This window comes from Aythya ferina, assembly GCF_964211825.1.
Source record: "Aythya ferina genome assembly, chromosome: Z".
Classification (NCBI taxonomy): domain Eukaryota; kingdom Metazoa; phylum Chordata; class Aves; order Anseriformes; family Anatidae; genus Aythya; species Aythya ferina.
Genome location: NC_140299.1, coordinates 16201732 through 16215776, shown reverse-complemented (window position 1 = coordinate 16215776; position 14045 = coordinate 16201732). Strand labels below are relative to the sequence as shown.

Here is a 14045-nt window from a genome sequence, read left to right as displayed (position 1 = left end):
GCAGCATTCTCATGATTCATTGCAAAATGAGGCTCCAGAATCTCTGCTGTTAGTATTTTTCTACTTCTGCATGGCTTGCGTTCCAGCCCAGTTGCCTGAATGTGGGTCATGAGCTCCTTACGCCTGTGTCACATGTCTTACAGTGTAACAACACAGAGTCCTGCTCCAGCACTCTTTGCAGTAGTTTCATTTAGAAGGCAAATTCAAATGACTTTATAATTAGCTTGACCCTGTTAAAATAGTACAGCAGTGACGATGGCTGATTCAGAATTAGAAAGGTAATGGGCATCCTCCTTATCTTTCTTTTTATATCCTTCTGTTAAATATAGACATATGCATACATAGTTGACAATGTAAATATTCTAACATACACAGGCATTCAGGGTTCCATCACATGTTTCTCTAACAAATTGAAATAAATCACCTCATTTACAAATACTCTTTTTCACTATTTGAAGATGCTGAAATAGATAACATAGTAATGTTTACATTTTGTGTTAAAGTTAGAAGCTGGCTGTTTATGCTATATCATAATGTACATTAGGCCTTCACTGAGTAGTTACAAATAAAATTATGTGCATGCTAAAATGTACTTAAAAACTCTGAACATAATTTCAATGAGAAAATTTCAAGCTAAGCTAACTGGGATTTATCCACTACTATCACTACGTTTTAATTTAAGCTACTTAATAACTTTATAGAGAGTGGCTTTGAACCAATAGGCTTATAATTTCATAATAAGAGTAACTGTTAACCTAATAATTAACAAGATAACAATATTTCTGATCCAGACCTCTTGGAGAGCTTCAGAATAACCCAGTGAACAAACCACCACTGATTTTTAAATAACAGTTTTCCTGGTTGTTGTTGTTACTGTGTTGGCTAGGCTGTATACAGAAGGTGTGGATAAAACAAGTTCTCTTGCAAACTACCTCTTATCTGACTCATTTGTTCTGGCCATTTGGGTTGTGGTGCACAGGGGACTGGAGGAGGAAAGAGAGAGCAAGAAGGGAGGGATAGGATGGCAGAAGGAATTTCTTGCCTGTTCTGGAGCTCATACCAAATTTGCAGGGGAAGTATTCCTGACATCAAATTTCTGCTCTTGACGAAACAAGAGCAGATCAGAAATAGTCAACACACAGATACATGTATATCTCCAGGACATAACTTTCTATTTTTCCTAAGGCATGTTGAGTTTTTTTCTTCCACCAAGTTCAATACTTCGTTTCAATGCTTTGTTTTAGTCCCCAGGCAGACCCCTGCTAACTTCAAACACAGATTTTTTATCTCTGCCTTCATCTACAAGTTATTTTCTTCAAATCCCTTCTTGCTTCAGTGAGACAAGATGTATTGTTCAGCCATCACATGCTTTTCTGCATTCCAACAAATACTTTACACAACAAAATACCCAAATCAACACATTTTACCTAATAAGTCACACAAATGTAAGTATAGCTCTGGCTGCCTTTGTGAAATTCCATTCTCCATTTTCTCTCTTGCCCTGTTCTTCCTTCTTTCTCTTGTATACTCTTCCTTGCAATCAGGTGAATCAGTCACTGTCCTGAGAATAGCAACATTCTTTCCAGCACTTTACTAAAACAAAACACTTTCATGCCAGCAATTAGGTGAAATCTCATTGCACTTGGTGAATATAGGAAGTACACTTTATTCAGAAGATCTGTGTGTAAAAGATCTTCGTGTAGAAGATCTCTCCCCCCCTCTTTTTTTTATTTTTTTTTAAATAATATAGTAAAATAAAAGATAAAAAATAGTAGCTGCCACACAGATCACATACAAGGTCAATTACAATTGATTGGTGTTGGCAAAGTGTCATCACTGTATGTTCAGTACAAAAATACAAGGATTAATATGGTTTCCAGAATCATCCGGTTACCAAAAGGAAAAAGGGGCTGGAAAAGCAACACCATAAGTAAGCAAGCAGACTAGGAAGAGTTTTGTAATTAGTAACAACAACAAAACTTTCTCTTGTTTCTTAATCATTATTTTAGAAAGATTTGAGGTTTGCTTCATTCATTTGTACAATAAATGTGATGAGTAATTCATGATGGTAATTGTGTTACCACTCTTCCAAGTAGTAACACAAGTTGCTGTTATAAAAAAATACAGAAAAGATTTTATAAACTTCACATCTCTTGGAATTCTCTTTCCTGTCACAATTTGACATACATATGTTTAAATCTGTAGGCTCACTGGCATAATAAGACAACTTAAATATCTAAAATGCCTTACTGAGCCAAGACTTTGGTCTTAAATGCCACCTGCCCAATATATTGGACATATTTTAGTAAATATTATAGTAATAGTGAGTATAACACACAAAAAGATACAAATGAGAATGAAGAGATTTGGTTATTCTTGGACAGAAAGCTGAAATGTTAATTGTTAAATACATTTGCAAATTTCACTTTATTTATTCAATTAATAAAAGGGAACATTCCCTATAGCAACTGCTGTTATTGTACAGCATTAATTTTATATTACCTTCTGTAGTGAACTGGGGGTTATATTCCCCTATAAGCGCTCAGGAAATTTTTTCAGCAATTGTCACTACAAATAATAAGGGAAAAAGCCTTCAAGAACTAGGAGCTGGTCAACTGGCTCAAACGTTATGTACTTATCTCAGTATTTATCAGGATTTTCCAAGCTTTTAAAGTTAGTCCAGCTATCTTACAACTACAAACTGCCTTAAAACATTGCTGTATCTCTGTTCTCCTTTTGATGCATTGCACCCAGCTGGAAACCAAAATTAAAAGGCATAGAACATTTCAGAATACTGAAGAAGATTACAGCTAAATTCACTTAAAAAGTAAGCCAGTTTAGGAATGAATGGACTGTTTAGTGAATGAAAGTATACAGAGAACATCTTTCTTCTTTCTTTCGTTCTTTTACTCTTCTTTATTTTTTCAATATAATAAAAGATCTAGAGAAGATCTAGAGATCTCCCTTAAGTTCAATTAAATCAATTAACAGGCTGGGGGAAAAAAAAAAAAAAAAAAAAAAAAAAAAAAAAAAAGATGGATAACTTTCACCAAACTGACTTTATTGGAGGTTTTGTTGAATCATATACTCTCAAAAGGATTATCTTGTCTGCATTTGAATTTAATTCAGTAATAATTCTGAGGCATAGACGGAGTTGAGTAAAAAAATTCAAATCAACAAGGTAATGATAGAAAAGTATGTAGAAAGCCAACATTTAATCAAAGAAGCCAAGAAAATATAATTGGTCAAACCTATATCCCCATTGCTTGCAAATGCATGAAAAAGATTTCTTCCTCTTAGGAGATAGCAATACTAGCTGCCATATGCCCTTTTTAAGGCTGGCTTATCTTGAAATTTAAAATGAGATGAACAGAGGCAGACAAAAAAAAAAAAAAAAAAAAGCACCTGCTTCAACTCAGTCCTGGCAGATCCAAGCAGGAGATTTCATTCAATATTTGGCTGGAAAGCATATTTATTTCTCCATTCCTTTGCCCTGCCTAAAGCTCATCTCACAGCTGGTTGGGGGAAAAAAAATAAAAATCTGCATCTACACAACCTGTATACAGTCTTGGGGATCTGAGGGCTTTGGAAATTGCAGGCTGTCCAGTGGTTTTCAAGATAATCAAGAACATCTTGATTGTCTTTGCCCTGGAGATCAGAGTTTTTTTCTTTTTCAGTTTTTGTGCTTTATGTATATGTCAAACATGTAGGTTACCTCAGATCAGAGCATTCTTGGTCTTCTAAAATATATAGCCACAAGGGCTGGAGAGCAAGGTTTTCCAGAGCTCACACACCCTTAGTATCCAGCTGTGTTAACAGAATGGCAGGATATCAAAGTCCTGAAGAAAAAGAGAATTGTGTTTCTCAGTGTAGCTCTAGCCATGAATGACAGTGTCCAAATTTACCCCAAGAGTAAAATTTAAGCAGAATCTCCATGGTAAGAGTGCCTGTTGTTCCAGTCTGCAAAGACAAGTTTTATGTCAGCCCTCAACTGGGTCATGAGTGAAGCACTTGGCCTGTATTTCCTTGCACAGAATGCTAGACAAGGATGAGTGTAATTGAAAAATGGAAAATGGAACAGAGTGAAATGGAGTAGAACGGAATGGAATGGAACGGAACGGAACGGAATGGAATGGAATGGAAATCCCATTCAAACACAAAAAATGTGCATAGTTATTTTCACTTATACATAAGCCTCTAAGCAAAATTTATTTTTTAAGGAAAGCCCTCTATATACATGTAAATGATTAACCACAATGTGTCAAAGCATTTTGAACAATTTCAGGTATAGCAGAAATAAAGAATGTTGCATCCCATTGTCACATGTAAATTTTCTGGCATTTAACATGTTGTGAGCTAACTATGTGACTAATAATGTAGTCATTCCCTCAGTGGGGTACCAATTCTATTCATCCTTATTGCCTGCTGTCATAAAAGCTGTGAGAATTTGACATCTGTGAGATGCCTCCTTTCTGCCAAAGTTGAATATAAATGACCAACAGGTTAAAAAAATTAAAGGCAATTATGAACACATACAGAATATGACTTAAGACCCGGCTTACATATTTACAATATCCTAATATAGCCCCAAATCCCTAAGCATCATGCTTTTCCCATAGTTCTCCCTCAATCACTTGCTCATTAATTTTCTTCATGTGAGAAAGAGAAAATAGCTTTCTCAGTATGGTAACTTTTTCCTTTCTTACTCTTTTAAAGCAGAGTATAGAAGAGCTGTACACTAGAGTTTTATGATAGTGTGTAAAACTGACCTAGTGAAACTAAGCTACATCAGTGTAGTCACCGAAAGACTTCAGCGGCCTCCACATAGGAAAGACACAGTTTGTGTGTGGAAAGAAAAAAGCAAACAACCTTTCAGACATAAAAGTTTTTACATAAAAGAACTTAATTTATTTATTTTAGCAACAGCTTTTCCCAGTCAGTCTAACTAAAAGCACTGCCTCTATCTAAAAGTCTTTAGAAGTCTTTTCCTGAGAAAACATCCTAAAAATTCTACCTGATACCATCAGAGAAATAGGCCACCATTGTGTACCATTCACAACTATGACATTTCCATAGCAGCCTCTCTAAATTTGACATCTCAAGATGCATTGGAGCAATTGCACAGAAATATTGAACCCAAGAAAATGGTAATATCTGATGACTTAATATGAGTTTCAAAAAATGTTCAGAAAGGCTAAGACAAATAATAAGACTACTACAACATAAAGCAGCAGGAGCCAGTGCAATTACCTAAGCAATCTCTAATATAAATCAGACCATTGCACCTCAAATTTAGTTCTTTTGTAACAGAGACCAATACCTGAATGAGATCAAGACTTGCTCCATGTGGGTCTGAAACACTCTTCCCCTTTAAACACATTAGCCACATAAAATGTTCTTAAACTTTTCCTAAAGTTTTCATTTGTTATTTTCTTGGCGTGGAGAAAACATAAAAGAGAAAGCATAATTATTATTTATTCTAATAAAGATATATTGTGGAGTACAATCTCGTTCCAACTTGGCTCCACAGAAATAAATCAAAAATATGTGAAAGATTTTTATGGGAGTTTTTTTCTTTTTCTTAGTTACCTTTGTTTTAAAACACAGCACTATTTCTCTTGATGCTTTCCGAATTACATAAGACACTTTCATAATCTTTACTGTTTCTTTCTCTCCAAGATGATATTTGAAGTAATATAAAAGAATCTGAAATTACAGCACGGCCTGTGATTAAGACTCACAGAAATGTATTTTACTTGTTCTGAATGATCTCATATTTAAATAAAAGAACACTTCACAGAAAAACAAAGCACTTAAAAATGACACATTTCTTTCTTCCTCAGTAATTTTCCACCTTCTAACATCTTAAATAAGGAAAGTTGGTACTTTAGCATAAACTTTCACAGAGAACTAATCAACAAAATGAGTGCATTACTAGGATGTAACAGCTGAAATTACCACAGCAGGGTGGTTTTGTAGCTATGCTGGTACCTTCATTAGGCAACTCAGACTGAGCGGATAAGCTGTCTGTATGCATGGATATATACAGATACAGATTATGTATCAAGAGAGAAATGTGTGCAGGAGATGGAGCCATAAGAGGAAGTGAGTTTCTAAAGGTCAAAATCCTGCAACAAGGAGGTGTTTTGCTGTGTGTCCCAAGAAGAAATGAAATCATTTCATATTAAGCTTGGTTGGCTCTGTTCAGAAGACCCATGTAGTCCTTAATTCTCTCCTCTGCCTATATCAGCTCATGAATCTATGAAGCTACATTACTTAACACTTTTATTCTTTCTTTTATGTATCACAGAATTACAGAATGGTTAAGGTTGGAATGGACCACTGGAGGTCCATTGACCTCACCAGTGTGCAGTACATTGGAAGGGTCATCCCTCTTGACCTGCTGCTGATACTTTGCCTAATGCAGCCAAGAATACCATTAACCTTCTTAGCAGCAAGGGCTCGCTGTTGACTTATATTCAGCTTGGTGTCCACCAGGACCCCAATTTTCTGCAGAGCCACTTTTCACCAAGGTGGTCCTCAGCATGTACTGGTGCCTTGAGCTTTTACATTAGGACAGTGAAGTCCAGGAAGAAAATATCCACTCTTTCCCTCTCATCCATCAGGCTTGTCACTTCATTATAAAAGCTTGTCAGGTTGGCGAGGTATGACTTCACTTCTTTGAACCTATGTTGACCACTTCAGATGATTTTCTTCTCCTTTATGGGCCTGGAAATGGTTTCCAGGATTAGCCGTTCCATTACCTTCCCAGAGACTGAAGTGAGGCTAAGAGTCCTGTAGTTCCCTGGGTCTTCCTTCATGACCTTTTTGAAGATATGAGTGACAGTTGCTTTCCTCCAGTCTTCAGGCACTTCTCTCAGTTACCACAGTTGAGCAAAGATTAGAGCATGGCATCTCAATCATATCTGCTAGCTCCATCAGCACTCCTGGGTGCATCCCATCAGGGCCAATGGACTTTTGAATGTCCAGTTTGCATAAGTATTCCCTGACCTAATCCTCTTCCACCAGATACATCTTTTCTGGCCTGGAATCTGGAACCTGGGATTCCTGAAGGCCAGTCTTGCTGTTAAAGACTGAGCCAAAGAATTCATTCAGTACCTCAGCCTTCCCACTGTCCCAGGTAACCTGGTCTCCTGTTTCCTTCAGGAGAGGGCCCCCATTTTCCCTAGTCTTCCTTTTGCCACTGAAGTACTTGTAGATGCCCTTTTCTCACTTTTTCAGGATTTTCAGTTTCTTCTTCAAAATCGACCTTCCTAACTCCTTTTTTCCCCCCTTTCTTTTAGATCCTTTGTGTTTCTTCCTTTTGTTTTCCTCCTGTTCTCTCCTTCCTCACACTTTCCATCCAGTTCTGTTTCTTTCTTTCTTTCTTTCTGATAATGACAATAGTCAGACTTTTCACTCTCCCAGCCCCTTCTGTGCTTCACTACTTCCACTGTCTTCCATATCATTTCAAGTCAATTTTTGCTTTATTTAATAATTTCCTTTCTCTATCTCCCAAACATGCAAGATAGAGCTATTCTCTTTCAGAAACAGAAAACAAGTCACAAGTCTACAGAAATGTCCCTGAATAAAGCAAGAAAAGTAATAGTTATTTCCAGCTTTCTAGCATCAGCCAAAACTGCAACACAGCAGTTTCATACAGAGCATAGAATTTAGTCTGGGACTCCTCACGTGATGCCACCATACTGTGAGCACTGGGACCAGAGAATAACTTGCATTTGCCAGGGAAGCAGTGACTGCAGCTTTACTGAGAAGTGAGGTTCCTTGTTACCTACTGAGATGAAAAGAACAGGATCTTCCTTATTCCTTGGAAAGACATTCTGCTTGAATCTTTTTTTTTTCTTTTTTTTTTTTTTTTCTTTTTTTTTTTTTTTCTTCAATATTTATTATATAATACAGCCTGTACTTGAACAGGTAGTCTGGGATTACTCCTTAGGATGTAATGACTCAGCAGGATTCACTGATATTGAATGCCAGTGACATCTGTCAGGTAGTTTATATCTTGCAGTGCTGTTACTTGATATTTTCAGATTCAAACAAACAACACCTTACGTCTAATTTTCCAGGTGCTTTTACAAGCACAACTATTTTTTTTAATTACAAAATAGTTTTGTTGTTGTTATTGTTGTTGATTTTTAATCTTTGATTTTGATGTTCTTTGAGTAGATGTGATTTATGATTAGTCATGGAGCGCATATGTGGTGCAGTGCTTCAAGTGTGTTAAAGCACTCATAAGAAGGGGAGCTATGGCAAACAGAGAGAGTAAAGAGAGAGGCAATACAGTGAAAAGTGAAAGGGGATTGTTGTTCTATTTCCATTGCTCATAAATAATTCTTAGATGGAATGTTCTTAGTGGAATCATATCCCCAGTGAATTCAGTTGGGGTTTAGTGATTGACTTCAAAGATGTGGCATCTTACTTTTCATTCAATCTTAAACACAGTAATTCTGGAATTAAATCTGTATGAAATGTTAATTATATAATTTGTATATGTCCTTGACACATTCCAGAAGGAAAAAATAAGAAAGTATAAAAGGAGTATTTAGTGTGTGTCTAAGTATAGAGATATAATGCTATTGAGATGGAGGTTAAAGAGAATCACTGTACTGCTCCTTGTAGTGTTCACTTGTGCTCAGATTCTTCTATTTCCAATTTGCCGTTATGTAATGACACTTTCTCATGGGATTGTCAGAAGTCTATACTAGGAATCCTAGGAATCTAGGAGTAGCATGAGGAAGTAACTTTTCCATTTTTTTTTTTTTTTGTTTGTTTGTTTGTTTTAATGAAAAGTAAGACATTGCTGGATATAACAACTTTACTTATTCCCAGTATCTGGTGAGAATTTTTGCTTCACAGTATTTTTCTAAATTCCACTGGATTTATTCTGAAAAGATGTAATTTCTTTGGTAAATGTGGTTGTTTCTTTACTCTGAGATCATACCCATGCCTCTTAATTGCCTCAGCAACCACGCAAAATGAGATCCCCACCTCCTTCCCACATGCAAGATGATTTGAAGAACCTGCTATGGTTTTGATTCTTATACTATGGAAAAAGCTGAGCTTGATCATCTTGTCTACAAGCAGGATATCAAAGGATCAGGGTGGGAGGAAAATCTGTCTGTACTTGGGCAAGAATATCTGAGCTTGCTGCCCAGAGAGCATGCTTCCATGTGAGATCGAAGTATGAGGTAGCAGCTGCTTGGAAGACTGACAGAGCAACAAGAGTTGAATCAAGAAGAGGAGAGCACTGACAGGTCTCCTTACATCAATCATGAAGGCTTTGCTTGGTGTTAAGAAATGCTAGGGGTTCTCCATTGACATGCAATATTTAGTTTTCCAAAACAGATAGGTGACTGCTGGTCATGTGCTTATTTTATTTCTTCTCTGTGCATTTGTAGTGTCTAGGTTGCTAATTCAGTAGTTGCCTGCCTAAGCCCGTCTTCACATGTGATACTGATTAGTCCCAGTTCAATACACTGTTTAAATCTATATAACTAACCATGTTCATTTTTCTAAGACAAATAAGGCCTGCAAAAAATAGCTTGAAATTTTATGAGGAATTATCTGGGTTTTGATTTAAAGCAAGTAGGACATTTATAGCTTTTTGATACATTCTCATGTAGATGTGCTCATTGTTGGCTCTGTAAATATAAACATTCTTGGTGGGAAACAGCCCACCACAGGTGTGTAGTAGTCTTAGGAAAACAGTAGCACTTAACACATTTAAAGGGTCTGTTGTATATGCATTTTTTTTGAACAGCAGAAGTGTATGCCTCTGTATTTATAAGATGAATTAAATTATAGGGAAGAAATTTTATTATTGATTTCAGCTACCCATTCAGCTAACTGTAGTGTGCATCTATTACTACCAGTACAGTTCTTAAAATCATACAGATATTACTGGTGTAATACTGGAGAACACAGGGCTAAACTTTGGATTGCGTAAGGTTATCACTTCATAAAGTTATTTCAGCAGCTAATTTTGTTGCCAGTCTTGTGTAATTCCTGTGTAAGTTCTCTTTCCACCCTATCTTTCCCTCCTTAAAAGCCAAGGAAGATAATATGTGAAAATCACTTGAAGACAACCAACATTTATAATAAAGAGTAATACAAACTGGTACTGCACTATTGTTTCAGTCACTTTACTAGAAATAGATACAAATATAATGAAAAGATTAAAAATTAGACATAGTAAGAAAAACAGAAGTGTCCAATAAGACCATAAAAAAGTTTTTTTTAATGAAGAAAGCATAGTCTTTTTTTCAATACCCATTACGATGTATGTATTTGCTCATTGTTTTTATCATTATGTTACCTTTCCATTTAGGAGATCGTCAACTTCAATTGTCGGAAGCTGGTTGCTACAATGCCTCTTTTTGCAAATGCAGACCCAAATTTTGTGACTGCCATGCTAAGCAAATTGCGATTTGAGGTGTTCCAACCTGGAGATTATATTATCCGAGAAGGGGCTGTAGGTAAAAAGATGTATTTCATTCAGCATGGTGTTGCTGGCGTCATCACCAAATCCAACAAGGAGCTGAAGTTGACAGATGGCTCTTACTTTGGAGGTGAGTAGGACAAAAATTAATGATACTATCAGAGTGAATGTACTAACATCAAACATATTTCATATCAGACATATAGAGACATCAGAATAAGTCTACTGAGTATCTTTTGCCTAGACAATTCAAGTTTCAGGGAAGTGCATGCAAAGTATTCCTGAATAACACGTTCATAGTCTGTTTACTGTTACAAAGATAGCTACTGAAGATACAGAATGACCTTTCTGAATTTGAAGTGATTTTGAATGAAGAGCGCTGTTATTTAACAGACAGTATTTCAATGAAGATATAATAATTTGCATAGTAATTTTATAGATATTTAAAGGTAAAATAACAGGATTCATCTTCTTTAAAAGGGTGTAGAAAATTTTAGTAATAAATGTAAAGTATTTCTAAAAGGTAAAAATCACCGTAAGATCCAGAAAATAGACAGTGGATTAATGATCATTATTATTATGAGATTTTGCTGTCCTTCATGAATATTTCAAGCTGTTATTAGTGCTTTTTCACTGAATTTTAGCATGCAATATTGATTAGCCTTCCAGTATAAAATATGAGAAACTGGACTTCCTGTTTGACTAGATAGATGTCTAACAGATGCATATTAATAAAAAACAGACATGAATTTTAATCCAAGTTAAAATCATTTGGTAATACTAATGAAAAATAGATATTCATTTAAATGAAGGCAACTGAATATTTCTATTTGGATGAAAGCGTTTTTTTTAACATATACTAATCAATCAGGATGAAAATTTTGTTCCTTGTGGCTTTAAATTTTCTACGTATAATAAAATAGGTGTTTGTTTCTTAGAGTTGAGAAAAGGCTGGTTTCCAGAAACTGATTGAACATTTGTGCATGCCACTGCTGCCCATGACCATTACAGTCAGTTGGTTATTGTATTAATTTTCTGATGAATCCCATGAATCATCTGGGAACTGAGTCAAAAACCTTTCAGAAAATGTTGAATTGAAAGCCTAATCAGTGGCATTTAGCTGGTATACAGAAGTGGAAAGCTTAGAAAAGTGAATTGGGCTCAGTGTTTGAATTGGGCTGTAGAATTACTTAACTAATCCCATTTTAGAATAATATGCTAAAGCAACTCCTACTGATGTGGCCAGCAGGCTGTGTCACCCTGCAGTAGCCTTTGCAAGGTGATTTGTACCAGTATTTGTGGAAGCACTTCAGTAAAGCAGTTCTGTGCTTATCCCATGGGCTTAAACCATAGATGTCAAAGACAGGAGATTAAGGAGAAAGAAAAGGTAAATGCTGAGTGAGGATGAAGAAACAGAGCAACCTTGGTCTTGGTCTTCTCTATGCTTAGCAATGCCCCAGTTTATGAAAATGAGTTTGCAAGAGCCTGTGTGCTGAATCTGGCCATAATACTCCTCTGAACCAGCAGAGGATCAGAAGAGATTGCACATGGAAGTATTTTACATAACTGTCATCCTGTTGTTGCAGTGCAAATGACTCTTTAGCTCATCCTGTTCATCCTCTACCCTTCTTAGCAGGAATACAGACAAAAAATAAGCTGTTTGCACTATCCAAACACCTCAAGAACTTATTACGCTGCATACCAAAGCATAGCTAGGATGAGACAAGAGGTAAAAAAATGGGGGCAAGTGCATCTGAGCCCTAACAGCTGATGGGGCCAATGTGAAATAATAGCCACTGCTGGGTAGAGCAAGGAGACTTGAGGAGATTTGAAGAGACTCGAGGAGAGGAGACTTGAGGAGACTCGAGGAGAGGAGACTCGAGGAGAGGAGACTCAGGAGAGGAGACTTGAGGAGACTCAATGAGAGGAGACTTGAAGAGAGGAGTCTCGAGGAGACTCGAGGAGACTCAAGGAGACTCGAGGAGAGGAGACTCAAGGAGAGGAGACTCGAGGAGACTCGAGGAGAGGAGACTCGAGGAGAGGACACTCAGGAGAGGAGAGGAGAGGAGACTCAGGAGACTCAGGAGAGGAGACTCAGGAGAGGAGAGGAGACTCGGGAGAGGAGACTCAGGAGAGGAGACTCAGGAGAGGAGACTCAGGAGAGGAGACTCAGGAGAGGAGAGGAGAGGACACTCAGGAGAGGAGACTCAGGAGAGGAGACTCAGGAGAGGAGAGGAGACTCAGGAGAGGAGACTCAGGAGAGGAGAGGAGAGGAGACTCGAGGAGAGGAGACTCGAGGAGAGGAGACTCGAGGAGAGGAGACTCGAGGAGACTCGAGGAGACTCGAGGAGACTCGAGGAGACTCGAGGAGACTCGAGGAGACTCGAGGAGACTCGAGGAGAGGAGAGGAGAGGAGAGGAGAGGAGAGGAGAGGAGAGGAGAGGAGAGGAGAGGAGAGGAGAGGAGAGGAGAGGAGAGGAGAGGAGAGGAGAGGAGAGGAGAGGAGAGGAGAGGAGAGGAGAGGAGAGGAGAGGGGAGGCGAGGGGAGGCGAGGGGAGGCGAGGGGAGGGGAGGGGAGGGGAGGGGAGGGGAGGGGAGGGGAGGGGAGGGGAGGGGAGGGGAGGGGAGGGGAGGGGAGGGGAGGGGAGGGGAGGGGAGGGGAGGGGAGGGGAGGGGAGGGGAGGGGAGGGGAGGGGAGGAGACTCAGGAGAGGAGAGGAGAGGAGAGGAGACTCAGGAGAGGAGACTCAGGAGAGGAGACTCAGGAGAGGAGAGGAGACTCAGGAGAGGAGACTCAGGAGAGGAGACTCAGGAGAGGAGAGGAGAGGAGAGGAGAGGAGAGGAGAGGAGAGGAGAGGAGAGGAGAGGAGAGGAGAGGAGAGGAGAGGGGAGGGGAGGGGAGGGGAGGGGAGGGGAGGGGAGGGGAGGGGAGGGGAGGGGAGGGGAGGGGAGGGGAGGGGAGGGGAGGGGAGGGGAGGGGAGGGGAGGGGAGGGGAGGAGACTCAGGAGAGGAGACTCAAGGAGAGGAGAGGAGACTCGAGGAGAGGAGAGGAGAGGAGAGGAGACTCGAGGAGAGGAGACTCAAGGAGAGGAGACTCGAGGAGAGGAGAGGAGACTCGAGGAGAGGAGAGGAGACTCGAGGAGAGGAGAGGAGACTCGAGGAGAGGAGACTCGAGGAGAGGAGACTCGAGGAGAGGAGACTCGAGGAGAGGAGAGGAGAGGAGAGGAGAGGAGAGGAGAGGAGAGGAGAGGAGAGGAGAGGAGAGGAGACTTGAGGAGAGGAGACTCGAGGAGACTCGAGGAGAGGAGACTCGAGGAGAGGAGACTCGAGGAGAGGAGACTCGAGGAGAGGAGACTCGAGGAGAGGAGAGGAGAGGAGACTCGAGGAGAGGAGACTCGAGGAGAGGAGACTCGAGGAGAGGAGAGGAGAGGAGACTCGAGGAGAGGAGAGGAGACTCGAGGAGAGGAGAGGAGACTCGAGGAGAGGAGACTCGAGGAGAGGAGACTCGAGGAGAGGAGAGGAGAGGAGAGGAGAGGAGAGGAGAGGAGAGGAGAGGAGAGGAGAGGAGAGGAGAGGAGAGGAGAGG

General features: G+C 39.4%; 1 protein-coding gene across 1 annotated transcript in view; it reads left to right on the top strand.

Moving 5' to 3' along the window:
- Positions 1-14045, top strand: part of HCN1 (hyperpolarization activated cyclic nucleotide gated potassium channel 1) — a 207939-nt gene that overhangs the window by 174598 nt on the left and 19296 nt on the right. Inside the window, exon 6 of the mRNA XM_084505239.1 lies at positions 10349-10589. Coding sequence (XP_084361365.1) covers positions 10349-10589 — 241 coding nt within the window. The remainder of the gene's footprint in view (positions 1-10348; positions 10590-14045) is intronic.